Source organism: Pocillopora damicornis, chromosome 5, assembly GCF_964200805.1.
Source record: "Pocillopora damicornis chromosome 5, jaPocDami1.2, whole genome shotgun sequence".
Lineage (NCBI taxonomy): Eukaryota > Metazoa > Cnidaria > Anthozoa > Scleractinia > Pocilloporidae > Pocillopora > Pocillopora damicornis.
In genome coordinates, this window is record NC_142674.1 from 5,187,336 (window position 1) to 5,209,526 (window position 22,191).

Here is a 22,191-nt window from a genome sequence, read left to right on the forward strand (position 1 = left end):
TTTAATCAGTTGTTCGCTGACAAGACCTTTTGTTCAAAATTTGAAATGCCAGTTTTTGAACGTGGGCAGTTGTCAAGAAAAAAGTCAAAAGGGCAAAATTTGCTAAGCGTGGACGACTCCACGAGAAGACTTGATAGAAAAATTATTAAGGGTTTGGATTTAGGAAAATAAATTGTCACCATCTTTTTCTCGGGAGATATCGTCAATAATTTTTCATTACTTATATATTCACAAGCGAAAAGTTACGTGACCAGCTGCATTTGTTAAAAAAAAAAGCCTAGAAGGAAATTTCACACTTGTATTTAATTTCTGTCTCACTCTCGGAGACCAAAGAGGCAAATAATTGGGCGAGATGAAGATAAAAATGCGTTCTAGGCATCACGCGAAAGAACGGGTCCTCGAGGATGTTTCCCTCCCACAACGAGGCAAGCAATGGCCGAGGACTGGACTCTGCGAGAGAGTCTAGATTTCTTTCGTTTCAATATTTAAGGTTTAATTTTTAAGCCGATTAGAGGATCGCTACACAAGAAATGTGTCAATCTGCTATTTGACCAATGCACTACTCAGGAAATAAATATTCATGCCGTTGCATGGGAAAATTGTTGGCTCATTGTACGAAACCCAGTGACAGGCGGCTGTAAAACTGTCAAACAATCGCGATGATAAGAACAGATGTGCCCTCTGAGTCTAAATTGCAAATTTGACGAAAGAACGAGATGTTACCTTAAAAAAAATCTTGGTGTTTAGATAATCTCTGTGAAAATCGACAGTTCTAGCTGTTACATCGACTACCTCATTTATTTTTCCCGCTTTTTACGAGTCGCTCTTTTCCCTCCCACCCCTTCCTAATTCTAAGCACGATCACTATATCTTTAATTCGCCATTTTTTAAAAATTTTTCCTTTAAATCGGCTGTTTGCTTGAAATTTTCTGCCCTCATGATTACTCGTTGTTTCTTTTTTTCTTCAACAAACTATTTTCCACGCCCTTCTTTTTGTTGTGCCAACGAAGGTGACAATTTTACTAGCTACCTCCCCCACGGTGAAGTTTTGCTGCAGAATTTCTATTGCGCATGGTTCCATAAAACAGCTGTACTCAACACAGTTCTCACCTCTATGGAAACCTACTCGAGCTTTGCGAAATACTACAAGACATCATGTTGGAGCGATCGGTAATTTTCAAGACACATTTGGGGATTCTAGAACGTTTCGATTGTAACATCTAATTCTTCCATGGCTTCTAAAGAGCTGGTGTTTGAGAAAAACTCGAGTAGCGACAAAATCAAGGTTTGTTTAGATGGATCTATATCCGTTCTTTATTTTCTGTGCTCCGAACTTTATTAGATATTCAAAGATTCTTGTGTCTGGGGTAGGGATTAAAACTTTTATGAAATATTTTTGTGAACTTTCAAGCTTTATCTTGGACACACTTGAGCGCGTTGTCGCCGTATCGATCGTATTTAAGCGCCAAAATTCGGCTTCCTTGAATCATCAAAAAGTTGGTTTGGTTACCACAGCAATAGCAAAATGTCGAAGTTTGTTTTGAATTTTTTATCGCAAATCTTTGATGGAGAGTGATATTTCAGCATGAGTATTAGTTTTGTATTATCAAAAGAGGCTGGTCCGACCGAATGCGAGCGAAAGGTCATTGCAAATGATCTGTAACGATGACAACTGTTGTTCGTGCGACTTGAAAACTGTCAGCTCGTGTGGCTTCTGCAGGCTTTCGATAAGTGAAAAGATTGCTCATGCATCGAGCAGAAAGCGCTATAAATGATCATAGAAGTTTCTACCATGAACAAAACTCTGGTTCAAACCAGTTTAATTGTTTTTGTTGAGAAAATACAGAAAAAATTCAGCGTGGCGATCGCGCGCAGTCTTCGTAAACTAGCTTGCTGGTAATTTCTCACTTTCCTATGGTCTTTCCTTCTTGTCACTTTATTACCATGGCAAACATTTGCAAGCAAGAAGGATTATCCACCCGCCCGTAAAATCCCTATTCGATTTATGATTCTAAAGAATATTTTTTTTCGTGAATGTTATTCATTAAGAGGTGACCTTCGAACAACAGAAGCTGTTCAGTTGAAATTAAAGTAGGGAATAGGTGATTCTCTTACATGCTGCCATCGATTATTCGGCGATTTTTTTTCTCTCTAAATGTTTACTCAAAACATTTTGTCAGTTAACACGCGCATTCAATTTGAATATTTTCATCGACTTTTAGTGGATCGTGTTTAAAAATTTTTCTAAGAGGATCTCGTACATAAGGATCTTAATGAGCTATCGCTCCTTCGGAAGTTGTAATTATCTTTTGCTTAATTCTTAATTGGATTTTTTTCCTTTATTGAATTTTTTTTTCTTGCATGTCTGCTTATAGGATGAATTGTTTTTTCTTCCGCTTTTTTTAAAAAAATTCAGGTAAAGTTATCGACATGCATCACAGCATGTTGCCAATACAAGTTAAAATCATAGCTAAACATATCGTGGCATGTAAGTTCTAGGAGATATGATGAACTCCTACACAGATCATGCAATGTTGCGATTATGACGCACGGAGTGGGAATTAAAATTACCTTTGGAGAACGAGAGACCTAAACATCAAACTTGTAAACAACAAGGATGATTTGTACTTATTGATTGATTGACTGATTGGTACAACTTCTGATATTGGTTATGTGATATCGTTTTGAGGGGTAACAGACGATTGAAGGTTGAAGGCACCCATCAATAACGTGGTAATGATAACTATGATATCAAGTATGTAAAGTCATGCTGATATGAAATTATTTCCTTGTGAAGCCTCAAAAAAATATTTTTCAGACACCAGATTATAGAACCTGAAGTCAGTACTACTTAAACTGTATCTGAAGTAACCAAATTAAGAGCATAAACATTTTTGATCCTCATCAAATATCAGTTACTTTTTGTTATGGTTTCAAAACTATTGATTACGTCAATACCACTTATAAAATTGCCTTCAATGAGATTTTTAATTAACCCTTTTCACTGTAACAGCAATATGCAAATTCTGAGTAATGATCGCTAGATATTTCCTAATGTGTTGACATGGAAAATTTGTTTTTAACAATCAAGAGCTTCTTTAGTTGGTGGTTTCCTTTAATGTGTGATTCAGGGGAAATACTCGAAGACAAAATGAGATGGTTGTCTCTCTCAAGGGTCAGACGGTTAAATGTTCCATGTTATTTGAATCAAACCAAGCTGTAATTAAATCCAACCCATTTTCACTTCAGTTTATCATCAATCAAATAAATGTCAAAATTAGGTGTAGTTACTTTTTAAGTGTGAAATTGTTTCTCACATTGCCACCTCATAAAAGACAAATATCCTGATTATGCTTCACCCGGTAACAAATGAACTGGAGTGTTCCTTCAGCTTGGTTGGCAACTAAGCAAAAAGCCAAAAAAAAACCCTTCTGAGATTTTTACAGTTTTAATATAAAATATCAATTTTTGTCACAGCTATTGTTAAGTTACGCAAAGTCCTATTATTGATCATGCTGGACATCTTAAATATGGTAATTTTCCATTTTTTATCAAAGTCCAAAATTTAATTCTCTTACTGTTGAGATTACTGTCTCGTTTGTTACCTTGGCTTATGAGATGAACAGGGCATCATCAAGAATGAAATCTATCTTTTGGTTAGAGCAGGACTTAAACCTGAGACCTGCCGTTTATGAGTCCATTGCTCACAATCTTCTGTTGCTAATGACTATTCCACTGGCTGCTGGCTTTTCTCTAGTCTCCTTTATGATGTCACTTTTCATTTATAATTTTTTTTTCTAAAACAACTTTACTGACATTAATGTTACATTTGCCTTTTACCACAGGAAAGTCTTCAAGAAAATCAAGATGCTACAGAGTTGATTTTCAAAAACTGCCAAGCACTTTCTTTAGACAAAGTTGAATCTTTCTTGGAAGATACAAACTCTGATTTAGATGCACTCACTATTCACAACTGTCAGTTATTTGATGATGAATGTGCAGCCAAGATCTCAGAACATTGCACAAAGCTCTCAAGAATTTCCTTTACTGGATGCTGTAAGGTGCTCACATCTGTTGGCATTTCTTCATTTATCAAAAACTGTCCAAACCTGAAATGTGTGACTATTGTGTCCACAGAGAGTGATGATGATAATGACAGTAATAATAATGATGATGAGAGGAGCTGGACTCTTGGTGATGACCTTTTTGCATCATTTCTTCAAAGAACAGATTTGATTCTGGAACAATTTGCCCTTAGTGGGTTTGAGAATGTTACAACAAATGCTCTGAAGCACTTCTTGGAGCATGTTGGGTCAAATATAAAAGTTTTAGATCTGAGTGAACTTCAAGCAATTACAGATGAAGTTATCGAGAAAGTAGTTGACACCTGCCCAAGTTTAGAGGATGTGTGTTTGAGCCATTGCAAGTTGACTGATCAAGGAATCAATAGATTTTGTGCCAAATGCAGGGCACTTCAATCAGTGAACTTTAGTGGCTGTCAAGGCATCACAGATGATTCAGTTATTGCTCTTTCTACAAACTGTTCCTCACTGAGAAAAGTACACTTAAGTTGGTGTGTGAAATTAACTGAAAAATCATTAGATGCATTGGTAACAAACTGCCAAGACTTGACATTTGTTGACATGTCACAGTGCACAATTAGACATTTACCATTTGAAATTTTAGAGCATTTTTCACTTCAGGAAATCAAAGTTGAAGGATGCAAAGGTCTCAGATGTCCACCTTTAGATATTGCAAATAAAGGACTTGAATCTTGTCGGCAATTTCTGAAGAAGTGTAATTTACAATCCTTGTGTCGAATGACATTCCTTGGAAATCAAGGGAGTGGTAAAACAAGTTTGATGTTGAGTCTTCCCACAATGTCACAGTCAGTTGCTGATACTTCAACAGAAGGGGTTCATGTTGGAACTTGGAGGCCATTTAAGAGTGGCAAAGGTTGGAGATATTTTCCTGTTATAATTTGATAAAGCATACTAATTTTATTGAAAAGGCCACCATTTTCTATTATTAATAACCCTTTAACTCCCAAGATATGAGTATAAATTCTCCCTTCTAACTGCTACAGATTTCCTCGTAAGTTAGTCATGGGAATTTGGTGTTAGATCATGGTAACAACTTCTAACTGATAAGTTTGAGTACTCTCGTTACCTTTTTGCTGGGTAACATACAGATTTTGCAAGGAGAAGTTAGATTTTAGTCACTTCTGTGATCCTGGTTTGATCCCCTATCTCGTCATTGCACACACACAAACAGTACCAGGCTCAGAGTAAGATTCCAGAGAGACTTTCTTCTTGCTTGTCCAACTCCAAAATTCTTGAAACGTCAGGATCAGGTGTAGATGGATGCTGAAAATCTTAACTCTTTACATCCTAACATAAATATTTCTATATTCTCCTCACTTTAATCTCTCTTTACAAAAAATATGGTGTTACCGAGAAGTCAATTTGTTTGACATTTGGGAGCTTTGTAAATTGGAGATCATTTCCCATAATCTCATGACCTTTACATTTGAACCAAGGGTGATATTGTAAGGAGAAACTAGAAGTCAGTCAACCTCAGGGGTTAGCCCTTTACACCCAGTATGCATATTCTCCAAACTGTTCTCCATACATTTCCAAAGAGGCTGACAAGGAGAATTTGTTTATCAATCAAGAGCTGCTTTAGTTGGTGATCATCTCCTCTATTTTCATGACTTTCATGTTTGATTCAGGGGTGATATTGTAAGGAGAATATAGATGGTAGTCTTTCTTAGGGGCTAAAGGGTTAAGGGAAACCTAGCCAGTTGTTGGGAGTAACGTTATGATGGACTGGCATTCCATTCTGGGGGAGAAGTAAAATTCTCCATTGTTTATCTATGATATATTAGAAAATCAAGATAGGAAAATATTTGACAAGGTAAACATCAAGAGAAACATCCTCTGAGAAACCTTATGCCAAAACGGAAGGTCACAGAGTACAACCTAAGACACAAATCTAGTCACCAGCCAAAATTAAAGCTGGATTAAGTGAAGAACTCCTATTTTAATTGCCTAATTTTTAAATATGACCTAACTTTGTTACTGGTATTTTGTAAATATTTCAAAATAGTTAGCTCTGTTATTAGTATTTACTGTACAATGTAACTTAGTTCTAAATTGAAATTTGTGTAACATAAGATGTGTAGTTTTTATCCTTATGAATTAGCCCTTTCACCCTTAAGAGTGATTAGCATCTAATTTCTCATTACAATATCACCTCTTAATCAAACATTCACGTAATGAGAATCAAGGAAAATGTCACCAATTAGTGAAGCTCTGGATCGTGAAACAAATTCTCCTCATCAGCACCTCAGGGAATGTATAGGGAACAGTATGGAGAATATATATACTGATGTTAGGGTGAAAATGGTTAATAAAGACTAGTATTATTATTAGTATTGTTTCATGTAGCAGACACTGGGATGAGCTCAGCTGGATGGGCTACTGAGCTCAAGTAAAGATGTAAAGCATCTTTGTACCTTAAACATTATTTAAGAATTTTTAACATTACAATTATTGTTAGATATGATGATGTCAAAAGGTAGTATAAATTATATTTGTCTAATCTTCAGAGTCCATCGATCTTGGGACAGATATTCAGAAAAAGATGTTGTCACTCACTGTTGATATGTGGGACTGTGGAGGACGAACAGTAAGTTGACATTATAACACTATGAACAGTACAGTAAAGTTAAAAGTGTGAAACAGTTGCTATATTCAAAGGGGGCTTTATTATAAACCATCATGGTTGTATTGAGACAAAATTGCTTAGTTTTTGAAGTAGACAGTCAATGAAAGATTTCTATTACTTCCTAATTGATACAAAATTAACATTTTAACCCTTTAACTCCCAGACTTAATTTGTAATTCTCCTTACTGTCAGCTGTACAATTCTTATAATGTTAGTTCAGAGAATTTAATATTGGATCAACTAATTATCCGCAAATTGATAGTTTTTCTTTATTCTTATCACTTGGCTGGTTAATTTTGTATTGATATTGTAAGGAGAAATTCTCTCTTAGTCACTCATGGTAGTTAAAGGGTTAAACATTTTTTAAAATCTTTTTTGTGTTCCTTTTTTTCTGCAGTGTCTTCAAGGTGTCCATCCACTCTTTCTTTGTGAGCAGGCATTGTATGCCATTGTGTTTGATATTCATGATCCATTTAAACTGGAATCTGTTGTATCATGGATGTTACTCATGCGATCAAAGGTTAGGACTTTGATAATTGTTTGTACTACTTCTTGTGTGACAAATTTTTAAAATAACATCATCATATGCAAAATTCAATTTATATGAAATCTCTTTTAGGCACCCACTTCACCATTCATTGTGGTTGGAACACATGCTGATGATGCAAATGATCGGCAAGAGCTTAGCAAGCAAGTAATCCAGGCTGTCAAGAAGGCAGACTCCCAATGCCGACAAGAATACCAAGCTGAAATAGACACGTTAAGGTAAATGGTGGTTGTGTTAAAAATTTTTTTTCTCTGCAGATTATTTGGAAACAATAGCAAACATATAATGTGCTCAAAACCATCAAAATTTCCTGTTCTTGGCTAATAGGAATTAAAAAGTTAACAAAAACTGAATATTGCTAACCACAGGTAACAAGATGAGAAGCTTATTGCAGACAAAATGTAAGCATCAGTGAGAGCATTTTCCATAATTTCAGCATGGATAAGACCTATTTTTCTCATAAAATAACTGCAAAGCACAAATAAAGCCATTTTGAAAGATGTAATATTACATTTAATTATTAACTAAAATAGCAATCTGAATTATTTTCATTCTTATGTCAGGGATCTAGGACAGGAGAAATGTGTGGAGTCAAGAGTAAACAGACTGCAAAACTTGGTTGAAAACTGGTCCAAACTACCAGAACATGTGTACTTTGTTAGTACATTGAAGGGAAAAGTGAGGAAATGTTGTTTTCCTGTTAGTAGCAGAAAAGTTTACTTTGTGTACATTGTTTTGCCAGCATATAAGTAAATCAGGCTGCATATGATCAGAAATTTTGAGTAGGCTAATTTTTTTGTGTGATAAAAAATTTGCTCAAATCAACCAATTGGTTACAGATTGTACTTTTTTTTCTGCTCTATGTTGAACTAAATCTCAATTTTTTTTTTATCTAATCCAGTGAGTTTACCATTTCTCCTTCTTAGGGCATGCTAGAACTTCAGCATGCAATTAGTGAAACACTACTGGATGGCCAGCTGTTTCCACACCTGGCAGAAGAGATCAGCAACAGTATTGTATACCTCTACAGTTCAATTCTTCAGTTGCGTGAAAACAATTCAGTGCTGCTGTCTTGGGATCACTACCTTCAGGTAGCATCAGATGCAGGGGTCACAGATGCTGACATTGAACAAACCACAGCTGTGTTAGAGTATAAGGTAGTAATGAAATAAAAAAATGTATTACTTTAAATTGAAATGCTTTGGCTAAATGCTGAATTCAATTCATTTTCAAGTCAGTTATGGTGACTTAGCAGTAAACTTTATATTTTGCTGAAGCCTTTTGTTGAAGGCAGTATGGTTTAAAGCTCCCTCTTTTCCTGTTGTCACTAATAAAATGGTTGGCGTTATGGCAGTATGTGGTTAAAAGCTCCCTCTTTCCCTGTTGTCACCAATAACATGGTTGGCGTTATGGCAGTATGTGGTTAAAAGCTCCCTCTTTCCCTGTTGTCACCAAAAACATGGTTGGCGTTATGGCAGTATGTGGTTAAAAGCTCCCGCTTTCCCTGTTGTCACTAATAACATGGTTGGCGTTATGGCAGTCTGTTTCTCTGTTGAAAAACATGGCAGTTATGGCAGTCTGTTTCCAACCAACATGGTTGGCGTTATGGCAGTATTTGGTTAAAAGCTCCCTCTTTCCCTGTTGTCACCAAAAACATGGTTGGCGTTATGGCAGTATGTGGTTAAAAGCTCCCTCTTTTCTCTGTTGTCACCAATACCATGGTTGGCGTTATGGCAGTATGTGGTTAAAAGCTCCCTCTTTCCCTGTTGTCACCAATACCATGGTTGGCGTTATGGCAGTATGTGGTTAAAAGCTCCCTCTTTCTCTGTTGTCACTAATAACATGGTTGGCGTTATGCCAGTATAACCTAATGACATGCATCCTCCTCTCCCCTCCCCTCCCCTCCCCCCACTTTTCTCGCACACTTAAACCAGGAGTCAGTCTTCTGAGACACAGTTAATCAATCTGTGGAAATTAAATGAAAGCAGGGAGGGCCACAAGGAAGTGCAACAAAAAGGAAATTAAATGCTTGCTAAGCACAACTCAAAAATTAGTTGAGACGCTTTGGAAGCATTTATCACATACCAAACTAAGCAGTCAGGGACCAAAATGAAGGTGGAGGGGGGGAGGGGTTAGTTCCCACCCTTTTCACTCACAAATTTCCATCACAAATTTCTGATGACAAATTTGTCATCGGTCTAACTTTCTGTTTGTTTTCAATGAGTTATTAATAATTACAGCACTTTATTTTTTTAAAATATATTTGACAGGGTTGCATTCTAGTTCTCAACATCCCATCGTCTCAGCACACCCAGGGTCCTTCCAAGATTGTCTGTGTGAACCCAAGTGCTCTTTTGAACTGCATGGCAGGGGTCCTCTGTGAAACAGACCCACGTGAGTATGTACCTCAGTTTGTCAAGGCTGGAAAAGTTGAGAAGTTCTGGCCAACCGGCGCCCGGCCTAATGAATGGACACTGAGAGCAGCCATTGATGATATTGTAACTAAAGGACTCGTGCGAGAGTCTGTGGTACCCCTATGTTTCCAGGTGAGATGAGAGAGCAGCAGCAGCTAGCAGTTAGAGAGAGAAGAAGGGCGCAACAGAGGAAGGGGTTTTGAGGAAAAGAACCTGTGCAAGCTCAGCTGTAGGGTGCTTTTTGACTTACTTGGGTCGGATCAGGCGTAAATTGGGCGAGCAAGCGCTCAGTATTTTCTTGCTGAAAATCATAGCTGCCATCTTGATTTTTATAGTAGCAAAAGGCTGGGGAGAGAACGAAAATTGTATCCATGGTCACAAGGAATGATAGAGGAGGGACTGGGGCCTTTTCCCACCCCTACCCCCCACCATTCATTCTATCTCTAAATCAAATATGCGGGGGCGAACAAAAGATCGCGAACTTTTAACGTTAACTCGCCTTGCACTGCAGGCTTCTTCAGGTCTTAAGTCCAACTAAACGTGACTTTTTTTCAATTCCTTTAACGAGTCGTATCATCTTTTACGCGGTTTAAATGTCAGATACCATCATTACTGGACGAGGAAGAGCTGCAGAATATTATCTCCTTATTAAGAAGCCTTGGTTTCCTCGTGGAAGGTGCTCCTAAAGGAAATTATGATGTGGAACTTGTCATGTCACAGTACAAATCGTGTTCAGTTTTCAAGAGATATTACGTTCCACTTATGACCAAGCTTCCAGAAGAATTAAAGGTGTGTAGATGAAATTCTCTTTGCCTTTTACCTTTAACACCCAAACATCAATATGCATATTTTCCGTAATGTTTTCCATGAGTTTCCTGAGGCGCTGTCAGGAGAATTTGTGTTTAACAATCAAAAGTTTCTTTAGTGGGTGATCATTTCCTTAAATCTTGTGACGTTAATATTTGATTCATGGGTGATACTGTAAGGCGAAGTTAGGTGTTGTCACTCTTAACCCTTCATCTCCCAAGATCTCATCAGTAATTCTCCTTACTGTCTGCCATATAAATCTTGTGATGTTAGTTTAGAGCATTTGGTATTGGATCAACTAATAATCCCCTAATTGATATTTTTCTTTGTTCTCATCACTTGTTTGCTTGATATTGTATGGATATTGCAAGGAGAAATTCTGCCTTGATCACTCATTGGAGTTAAAGGGTCAAGGGTCAAAGGGTTTAGAAAGAGGTGAAGAATAGAAAGAATGAATAAACAAGCCTATACCGTGATGTTATTTTGGCACCTAAAAGTAAATTAAATGTCTTATTTCCTCAACATTTAGGATACCACTCTCTGGCCCAGTTCCCCCCCTGACGGCACTATCCAAGTTGGCTGGCGTTACAAATTTCGCGATCTCGTGACTGTTGATTGTACCAAGATGCTAATAGGCGCATGCGCAAACTTGAAGCCCTCTTGTGAAGTCTGTGCCTATTGGAATTCTGGGGTAATTTTAAAAGTTGGTCCCGTGACCGTGCGAATGTCACGGAACAACTCAACTCTGGACGTGATTGGCCGATGTAAAGTGACCAATGGGAGCAAGCAGGCGCTTAACATGATGTGGTTTGTTTTGGCAAAGTTTTTCTACGGCATAGAAACCTTGTTGATGAACTTCAAGGGAGTTTGCCCAATGGTAAGGGAAATGAAACGACAATCTCAAAGATTGTAGTTTTCCTGAACTGAAACGGGTAACCAACGGCTTCCCGAGCGGTAATAAATGTCAACCGACGAGATATTTAAAGAACTGAAGAAATTTATTGCAGGTCACCAAAGAATTTTAGATGTGTTTTTGTTGCTAGCTGTAGAATTTCTCATGAAACTCAGAGATGATAATTTTGTCCCATTCTCATTACTAGACAGAAAACATCTTTTTTCGATTTGCTATTAATATTTTTTTAGGTATTTTTTTTTTAGGGATTTCTTGTGAAAAATTGGAGATTTGGAGATTTCGTTTGGATTTTAGATCATTTACTAGCCTCAGGCCTGCGCGGAAAAGTGGCGCCAAGCGCGAAAAAACCTAGGCGCGCGAAAAAGCCAGATGCGCGACCAGGCGTGCGGAATGGTACCACGAACGACATGCACGGGAAAACTTATGTTTATTCAGAAGTAAGGACAAAGCCAAACTAGATACAGCTTACTTATCGTTTTGTTTTGACATTAACAGGTACTTGTGCCCATTATTGGCTGTAACAGACCAAAGCACAAACCACTGTATGAGCTTGTGAGTGATTACAATTCACAGCTGAGTCATCATACCAACTACCGCTGGTTCATTCCTCCTGCAGGTCAGTTCCATGACTCTTCATGCTTGTTCGTTTAAAAGGACTGAGTTGTTAGGCTTTGAGTAAGATTCAGCGTTTTTGTTTTTTTTTGTTTTTTTTCTTCAAAGCTTACCCTTTGAACACAGATTCAATTGCATAAATGAAGATGATAAGGCACTATTGAAAATTACGAGAAAAGGAATAAATTTTGTGTACTGCCGAGTTGAAAGAAAGTTGTGCTTCTATCGGTATTGCGCAATTTGATCGATGATTGATATAAAAACACAAAGTCATAAATCCAGCCAATCAGAACCAAGATCAATCTTACAGGGAACCAATGAGAGCTCAAAGTACAAAACAACCAAATAACCTGTAGCGCGGGAAAACGCGAACAACCATGTCGTGATGGCATCTGATCGGTTAAAACTATGGTGCGTGTTTTTTAAGACCAGTCACCGTACGAAGCGGAGAACAACCAAAATGTCACTCCTGCGTCATCTTGGACACCGGTTGAAAATGCTATACTTTTTCTGGTTTTCTTCAGCTCTGGATGCGGAGGAACACGCAGAAATCCCGTCAGATACTGTTAGTTGGCTGGCAAACATTGCATGTAAGTGTCTCTCTGCTTCTATGCTGCAGTTTTATCACGAAAATCCTTACAAATGACGGTATGATATATAATATAATATAATATATAATGACGGCAAAAACTTGTTTTTCAGCGTTTATCAAGCGCATTGTAAGTGATCAGTTTGGAAGCAATTTTTTATTCAGAATATTTCACGATGAACTTCGTTTGATGAGCTTCATGTAATGAACGAGCTCCATTTGTCTCCCATTTCAGGTAAATCCTTGTTGTACATCAGTTATCATGCGGACCAACAACATGAAGTCAAACTTCTAAAGCAGTCTTTAGACTTAGCAGGATTCGATTGCGTGGGGGACTGGATATTAGCGGGAAAGACAGGCCAGGAGCTGAATGAGAAGCGACGGAACTTGATCGCTGGCTCATCATTATTCCTTGCATTTATCACTCCTCAGTAAGTATCCTTGGCAGCCGAGAGAAGATAGCCAATGCCATGCGCATTCGTGAAACCCTAAAATAGGGTGGAGGTCCTCTCGCCCAGGCTTCGCGCCTGCAAGACGCAAATTTACATGAGCACTGCGCCAATACTCAAGGAGAAGAGGGAGAGTGTAAGATAATTTTAGGTGGGGTCTGCCCTCCGGGACAAACACTTTTCTGACTTGTTTGCGACAACATCCGTTCTTATAGTTAGCTAGTTCTAGACAAAAAGTTTTGAAGACTATATATTATTTTTTTTAACTCGAGTGAAGATTGGACGAAAACGTTCGGATACCGCAAATTTGGCAAGGCTTTCTCTTTGAAAAACTGAAACTTTTTAACTGCTAAGATAATTTTTAATGAATGGTGGGATCGAATTGGTTACCAAGGTTACGCTGTCGTGCTGTGAACTTGTTCTGCGCCCCTGTAGTTGCAATGGATAATCGCCTTTTGTCGTTCGGTTTCTTAGCAATTAAGCTCAGTATGTTCGTCTTTGAGTATTGGCGTTATGGAGATTGCACAAAATGTGTTTGCTCACTCTCTAATAGAACTTATAATCGTGTTGCATCTGTATTTGCTTCGATGGATTTATGAAGTAGAAGAAAAGAATACTTCTTAAAAGTCGATTGGTTAAACTTACGATACGCGCGTGAAAATTGTATTCACCTTTGTTGAAAATACATTTGGAGTTGTGTACTCGTTTGAATTCAAGAAATCACGTGGAAAGCGAATGATCTTTCAACTTCATCCAGAATTCCATGTTATGCGCAAGACTACCAAACCACGATAACCTTCTTTTTTTGTTTTTCTTTTCTCCTGAATTCTGTGAAGCAACTGAAAATTACACAAATTTCTCTCTGCTGATTAACGTTTGAAATTGTAATGACGAAGCTAACTCTTTCTTTTCTCGTGTAAACAAAATGACCATTTTCTCTTCGTGCTGGAGAACAATACAACTTTTAGACGCAATATCGATGTTTAAGACATGTTTTCTTGGGTAAATGCAAATTCCTTTTGAACCAGGATAATTTGTTTTGTATTTATGAGTAGAACATTATTACGAATGTGACCGAGCTCCACAGGCAATGTCTTATTCTCTCCATGTTTTCGTCCGCAGGTGTACAAACACTTATAAATAGCGGAATTTATAATTTTTCGCGAAACGCGGTTGGTTTAACAAAAGTCTCCATCAGACTAAAAGGAAAAGTTCCTTCGGGATCACATTTAGCTCTCATTAAGCTATTCTAGGATTTTGAGCCTCTTATTTTCAATAGTGATCTTTTCTAAGTGTTGTCTGTATGCAAATATATTTCGATGGAGGTGTCAGCACGTACATATTGATGAATTTTCCATTTAAAGATCTCCGCACGCGCTGGTTAGAAATGCTGCAATGCCCGCGAAACTCGTGAATAACTACTTTTTGAAATTGGCGATCTAAGCTTCAAGCTGGTGAATTTCCTTTTGTGGAGAAGAAAGCAGGAGAAATTCAACTTGATAAGGGTTTTTAAAGCGAGAACAGTTTAATGATAGGATCACACGAAGGTACTGCTCATTTTTTATTCTCCCTCATCGAAATTTTTTTTTTTTATTTCCGTTAATTTTTCCTGCCCATAGTCTAAGTAAACAACAGGAAAATTGTTTAATAATACCTTGGCCTTGGTTTTTTTTTGTCCAGCAAGAGGTGAAATCTCAATCAATTTTGCTTTTCGTTTAACGATATCCCCAATTTTTAAAAATTTTTGTATTCCAAGCGTAAATTTCGATCATTATTTATTTTCATCTCTAAAAAATTAGGCTTTTTATTAGCCATTTCTACATCCCTTCGACTATTTTTCGATCAAATGTTTCTGCAATAGCTTTTGACACTGTTTTTTTTTTTTTACTTTACATTAAGACGTTGTGGTTTTCTCTACCGCGACATGCTTTGAGAATACCTTCGATTTTTATGTTGTCATAACGACAAGTCAGAAGCGATGTGTTTTGGTTTCTTTTGTTTTCTTTAATCTACGTACTTATGTGGGAAGCTGTGTATTACTTTATTAGGAGTTTTGATCACTCAGTAGAAATAGTAAAATAGAATAAGATAAACTTCGATAATATGCTGGTAAACTAACCAGTTCGATTTCGCCTCTGTTTGCAAAGTAAATATTCATACATTTCAATTTGTTTTCTCACCATAGAAAATTTTAATAAATTTGCGCGCCTTTATTTTGCGAAGCCAAGGTTTTGGTGGAGAAGTTGAGTCTCTCGCTCTTTGTTTTTAAAAGTATAAGTGTGAGCATGAATTAAGCACGTTATGATCCCATTTTTACCAAAAATATTTTTTCTTTTTAATAATTAACTTTTGCATCGACCTGAAAGTGACACAATTAGGTCTGTTAAATTTGCAGTGTTGAAAAGTGAACTGGATTTTTCTCGAAGTTGAAACTCCAGGTTTTGATCTGTTCAATAATATTTCATTTGAGTTTTTAACTGCAACGAGTGAAGAAAATTTTTTTGGTATTTTTAATTTTGTTTGGGGTACATTGCCGTCGGAAAGTTTTAGTATAAACAACAGTCGAGTGTTTTCCAGCCGACAGAAAGAATTGTTTATTGGGATGGCAGGCGACTATTGCGGTTGTCATCCTAGTGACGTCACGGAAACCAATCATCTGCTTTTCCAGATGTCTCATATCTTTAAGACGTTGGTAGAGAAGCGTATCTAAGAAACATTGATCAATTTATTGTGCTTAACATCAGTTAGCTCGCGTACTTACAAATCATTTCATTCGCGAGTTTGAGCGGTGTTTTGCACGCGAAGTGAAATCGTCTCCGATTGAAGAAGCGAAATCCTGTAACAACCAAGGTTAGCGATAAAGAGTAATCTTTCATCACGTACGGTAACTATTATTTGACAATCCTCATGTTCATCTGCTTCATTATAGGAAAAACTCGAAAACATTGTAGCTCTTTTTGGTCTTCTATCGTATTTGCTCAATGTGGCGTTAAAACTACTAGTTGCACGCTCTAATTGTTCCAATTTGTCAAACGAACGATTGAAAGTTCGAACAGACGTGTTATCGTGTCGTCGTTTCGTCCGCGAAATCTTCTCGAGCGTCACATTTTGTTTGATAATCTGCGCAGTTCGTGATAGCTAGATTTCGTGGTTTCCTGAGTTATTTTATTAAGGACTGCTTTCTAGTCAAACCAGACAATTCTTTAACCGAAGGTGTTCTGCAACAATGCTTTTTCCGTCGGGCGATGTGAATTGTTAACAGAAGGTGACTGCCATGTGAAATCCTCGAGACAAAATATTACAAATTTTGATATTTTAACCGACGGCGATTTTTTTCGATTTTTCTACGGAACTGGAGTAACAGCGAGTAAAAATTTCGTTTCCTTTTTCCGAGATTTCATGGTTTTTTTCGTCTTGAGGATATTTTTAGCAATGTTTACAGCGGCAGAATATGATAACAGTTACCGCTTGTTGCCGATGAGAGTTCTTTGAAAAATTAACTTTTTGTGTTTACATAGGATTCAATTTCATCTCATCACTCGTTCACTTTAAACTCGATGGTGAAATGGTTTTTTTTTTCGGAAAATTTGATCGCTTTACTTCGCGCCGCAATCAGGAATAATTAGAGTGATAAATATATTCGTCTGACTCGCAAAAGCTTCAAAGACAGTAATCCATTTTATACGAGGGTTCCTCAATTACTTTTTATCAATTATTTTCACGACCGTTTATGGTTAAGACGGGGTGCCATTTCCGTGTAATTAAAGTCATTTGCAATAGATGAGAAAGAAGAATGAATCGTTCGTTTCCACACCGTAGATTAATGTTAGAATTAAGACAGATCTCATTTGGCTGCTGCCCTATCGTCAAATAAGCAAGAAGAGGTAGATCTGTGTAGCTCCGTTCGTATGGAATAAACGTAACTTTAGTCTTTCTGTAATAGAAAAAAAAATCTCGCAGAGATATCTCTTCTTTCGTGATGGAAACACGATATGATTAAATGACGGAGATTCCTTGCATCATTTTAAACAATACTGATCAATGTCCACAGACATGGTTATTTGAGGATCAAAAGCGTTTTTTTTATCATAGAATATTGAAACAAGCTGTGATTTTCTTTTAGATTTTTCTATGTTTTCATCTAAAATGCAGCTTTTGAAACTTAAATATGAATCCCCGCGGTTCGTCTTTGTATGGAAGACATATTTCTCTAATGAAGTTGCAAAGAACTTTGACCTTTGCTGCAGAGTTGGGCAAACAACCTTTCAATATATTGTTTTTCGTTGTTAATTGCTAACAACGTTGTGTTCTTCTTGTCAGTTTGAACGATATTTAATCATCTTTTTTTGATAGACGTCGGCTAGTGAAAGCAGTTTCAATCTTCGAATTGTGGCGAAATGTCTTCGTCTTAAGCTTATCTTTTTGATTCATTGATGACCACCGCTGAGCAAAACCACAGGTGGCTCAAGTTTGCCCAGAGAGCCTCCGCAAACATGTTATCGATGCCAGGTCGTTCATAGTTCTTCTGCTATGGAAGGCAAAGCAGAAAAGCCTTACGTGAGCCGAACGGCCATAAATCAGCCTGGAAAATTTACAAGGTTCAAAGGTACAACCACCGAAGCGAGATGGATACTTTTTATTCGATGCGAGTTCAAATTCCAAAGTCAAAAATAGAACCGTTTGTTCCCACAAAAATCGGTTTAATTCGCTCGTTGCTTAATGTTTGTAACTTATTTTTAGTGGCCTGAGAGAAAGCCCTCATTATAAGCGCTGCAGGACGCGCGTTTCTCCGCCCGCGAGAATGGGAGACAAGTCGGGCACTAACAATGAAAACTGTAGCAACTAGAATTTTGCATTTGTTTATTATCAAGAAATGCAAAATTATCTTATATTGTTTTTTTCTTTCTATTCATCAAGTTCGCCTTTTTGCGTGAGGGTGCGTAAGGTTTAGGTGACGCCGGTGACCAGGATAAGCGCTGTTTTTGCTACATCATTTTCATTTGCTAGTTGACCTCAACTAGGGAGGTCGTTTCGTTCGCTTTTGCTTACGACGTGGTGCTTTTGTTTGAGAGTCTTTTCTACCGGACCTGGTTACGCCACAAATCGCAAGTTCATTTCTGTTTCATGAAGCATTGTCGTTATTCTCGGTGTTATTATATTTGTACTTAGATATTCGAATTAAATATTTATTTCAGTCGAATTACGTTTACACATTTACACATCATCCATCTTTATATTTGTCTATCTGGGAGTTATCAAACGTGCATTCAAGTTTGGCGTGAACCTGTAATATTTAGCTGCAAGACCCTTGCCAGCCTCATACTTTCCTACAGGCGAAGAGAAACGCTTGTGCTGAAGCGTTTAATAGAGGGTCTCAAAGGGGTGAGGGCTTTTACGTCTAACGAGTAAAATTTTGGCCAATTTACGGCTAACGGTTAACGCCTTTTCCATTGTTTCCACCAGACATTTTTTTTACGGTTAACTTTTTTTAACGACTAACGATTAAAATTTGTCAATTTTTACGCCTAACGGCTTAATTTTTCGGCCGTTTGACGGCTAACGGGTAACCCCATTGAGAACCTCTTGATAATGAGGGCCTGCCCTTTGGCTAAATTCTCAAACTCTTTGCGGTGGCCAGTTTGTATTTTCAAGTCAAATGATAGAACCAAATCATCTTGCAACACCCTCCACTGACGCAGCACCTCAGTTTCCATAGAAAATTACCCCCTTTTATACTTGTATGGATGAGAATGAATAATTGAAGTTTAGGGGTGGAGCTAACATCGCATGGCCATGAGTGGGCTCGTCGGCGTATAGATCGTTCTAAGAAAAATTGTTAATCCCTAAATTTTCTTTCTATAACTTCAGATATCTTGGCTGGTGTCGTGCATCACAGGAAGTGAACAAGGCCTTGTCTCATACCAAGCCTCTCGTCTCTGTCCTTTTTGATAAATCCACGTGGGACTCTGAGGGGAATGAATTAGGAGCTCTGTTGAAGAACCGCGGAGTGTGCTTGGATTTGAGTGCCGGCTCAGGAAGTGCCCTCTCGCACCAGTACAATCAGGGACAAGTTAACGAGCTTATTAGCCATTGTTACGGGGTGCTTTACGGTACCGGTGACATTCACCCTCCAGAGCCTCCCCGGACCCCGGAACACGAGACACAGGTAAGGTAACGTGCTCGATCACGTGTCATTGAGAAGTTACATAACGGATGGTACGGGAGAGTTCGAGTGACATACATTGCATTCAGACTAAGGTATTAATAGGAAATATTCATAGAGTATCTTTGAAATGTATAGACAATAACAAGAACAGACTACATCATCGGGAGTTACGTTCCATTATCTTTCGCAAAGGACGCACATCCTCCTCAGTTATTCTAAGACCCTGAGTGTTGGTCTGGTCTGGGGCTTGTTTGAAATATGCCAAGCTTTCCCGTCGGAAGATGAACAGCACCGTGTTGCATTTCTAATGACTCTTGATCTTTATCCAGGTTTTAAATAACGCTAATCTGGAATCGTCGACGACTGTCGACACACGAACAGACACGGCAGCCACAAAAGCGAAGAAAAGCGTCGAATTCTCCGACCTCCAAACGACGAAAACGGAAAAAGCCACCAAAAACTGTGAACTTGACGACCAAATCAAGCGCATGGCCGCCAGTGCGGTTGCCGCAGCGATAGCAGGCGCCACGGCGAAGCAAATCGCTAACTCGAAGCATTCTACGTCCGCAATTAAAGCGGCGTCTGCTGCGGCGGAAGTGGCGCAAGCCGTTGTAGATGGTAAAAGTGACGCGGCAGCTCAGGCGGTGACGAAAGTGGCGAAGATAGTCGAAGATGAGACGTCTAGAGTGAACACTACGTCGACGCAAAATGGCTCGGCGACCAGGCCTGCTCCCAAGAGTACGACCTGCGTGTTACTGTAGCGACCAATGAACTGTCCCTGTGCTCCAGATCTTATCTGGTAATTGTGATTGTGAGGATCTAGGTCCGACAGATAGTCGCCATTGCATGAGCTATTGAAGAATAACTGCTACAAATATAGAGGCAATTTGGAAAATATTAATTAATCGTCGATGGATGAGTTGATGAAAAAGTTTTGCTGTAGATGTGCTGGTAAAGTTTCGTGAAACAGTGAATCTGCGGAGTGCGAAACGTTTTCCGCGTGTAATTTTTGAAATTTTGACTTTGTACTAACAGAACGGATACGGCGCAGAGCTCTTTTGAGAATATGTTACTTTGACCAGAAACTAAATTTTGGAATAATTTCGTCATAAACAAGATCACTTTGAAATTGCTTCGCTTGTCCGTTTGAAATGTGTGGCAAATTGTAGACTGTCACGAAGACGAATGCTGCGTGACATATAAAGCTCTGTAACACAACCACTAGAGCTCGCAATGTCTACCTGTGCGTGACGCTCAACGAGAGGAGCGATATTTACCGAAAGTAGCATATCTGGCTTCACTGTAAGCGATACAGAGAGTTTATGCAGTGTTCACCAACAATCTGTGGCGAACTTGTTAACCTCAGTCCTCAACAACGATTTTGATATTTTTTTAATTTTTCATGTAGAAAGACAATACCGTTAAAAGACTTTAATATCAGGAGAATATAAAGCTTTGTTCTCCTGAAGTGTTATCTAATTTAGGAGCTCGACGTGAGTAACAGGGGTGTAAATTTGTAAATTCACAAATTTAAGATCAAGTTTGTTATTGTGTTTAGTGATTACCGTTCTTCAAAACATACTTAATTTTTTTTAGCAATCCTCGTTTTGATTTAGCTGTAATTTAACCCTGCAATTTTTAATACAAATTGCAGCCCATTTTCAGTCCCTCTGCTCTTTCCAACGGGTATTTCGTTTCCCGCTCTTTTAAAGCAAGTTTTTCCGCCTTGCTATTAAGGCACTCTGTAAATTTTTGTAGAGTCAGTAATAATTCAAATAGGAAAAAGAATGAACAAGATTTACAAAGATTGCAACTAACGAGCTTGGAGAATCAAGACTGCTTTTTTTTTTTAAGGCGCACAACGAGTGACGTAACTCCTTAGGTAACCTTAGAGGGGTGGGGTGTTAATTTCTTTGACAATTTCCCTAAAAAGCGAAATTTTTATCTAGAGGAGTTGTTATCAATGTTCGTTATGTTCATATAATCATTTACTGTAGAATTTGTAAACATATGTTACACATTCAGTTATTGCAAAGTGGTATTATAAATCAGACGACTGAGAAAAATTTAATATATTGACGACAACATTATACCGCAATTAATTTATTTTATGCATTTTAATAGGTAATAATTTTTGTATAAAGTGAGATGGTAGTTACAACCCTTAAATTCTTTCAGCTGGGGATCTTCAGAAGGACAAAATTAAATCGGGGAGTAGTTATACATAATTGTAATTATTCACGATCAGGAGTTAGGGATTATTTTGGTTGGTATCTAAAGGAAAGTTTGGTTTCCAAAACAATGAATGACTTGATAGGAAGTAATGTCGTTTGTCTCACAGGAAGTGGTTACTTCTGGCCTGGATTGCGACGTTTAAACTGCATGCGGTAAGTATTATTCTGGCGATGACGAAGACTGGTTACGTGTCACCTTACGAAGCTCGCCCCTTTGTCATTGGCTGATTATTTCAGCGTGGTGTACTGCCGCATGAGGTGATGTAGTCATCTCCTAGGGAAGTTTGGCAATTAGCAGTCGCGTTCCACGTCATGAGTGACTGCACTGAGAGACAAACTACAGTACTTCACTGCTATTGTGGTCCTGTTCGTTGTTTTAATTTGTTAATATATTTCCAGTTGGAATTTACATTTGGGCGGAAACCAATCGGATTCTGGGCGGTTACACCTTATCCTATCGATGGTATATTTAACGCATTTCTGTACTAGCATACGTTCCACATGTAAATCCGAATAAAAATCGTTTATAAACCTGATTATTGCAGTCGTGTTTCTTTCATGTCAGGCAGTGATTAATCTGGGTAAAGCAATTCACCATTTTTAACTCGAAGGCCTATTTCCTAATTCCTTCTTTTTGTAGGACGCGACTATACACAGTGCTGGTCCTTCGTCGGCGCGAATGAGCGAAGCGCTCGAAACGTCAGCTTACAAACTCTTACGGTGGCCTATTT

At 38.1% G+C, this 22,191-nt stretch overlaps 1 protein-coding gene across 1 annotated transcript; it reads left to right on the forward strand.

Annotated features, from left to right (window-relative positions):
* Window positions 1-1,079: 1,079 nt before the first annotated feature.
* On the forward strand, window positions 1,080-21,996 carry LOC113669722 (uncharacterized). The gene is made up of 15 exons (XM_027185802.2): window positions 1,080-1,285; window positions 3,846-4,956; window positions 6,611-6,690; window positions 7,127-7,249; window positions 7,349-7,494; window positions 7,840-7,954; window positions 8,203-8,433; window positions 9,547-9,822; window positions 10,291-10,479; window positions 11,027-11,374; window positions 11,906-12,026; window positions 12,547-12,612; window positions 12,847-13,042; window positions 18,929-19,226; window positions 19,556-21,996. The coding sequence occupies exons 1-15, from the start codon at window positions 1,232-1,234 to the stop codon at window positions 19,985-19,987; spliced, it is 3,786 nt and encodes a 1,261-aa protein (XP_027041603.2). The 5' UTR covers window positions 1,080-1,231; the 3' UTR covers window positions 19,988-21,996.
* The last annotated feature ends 195 nt before the right edge of the window (window positions 21,997-22,191 follow it).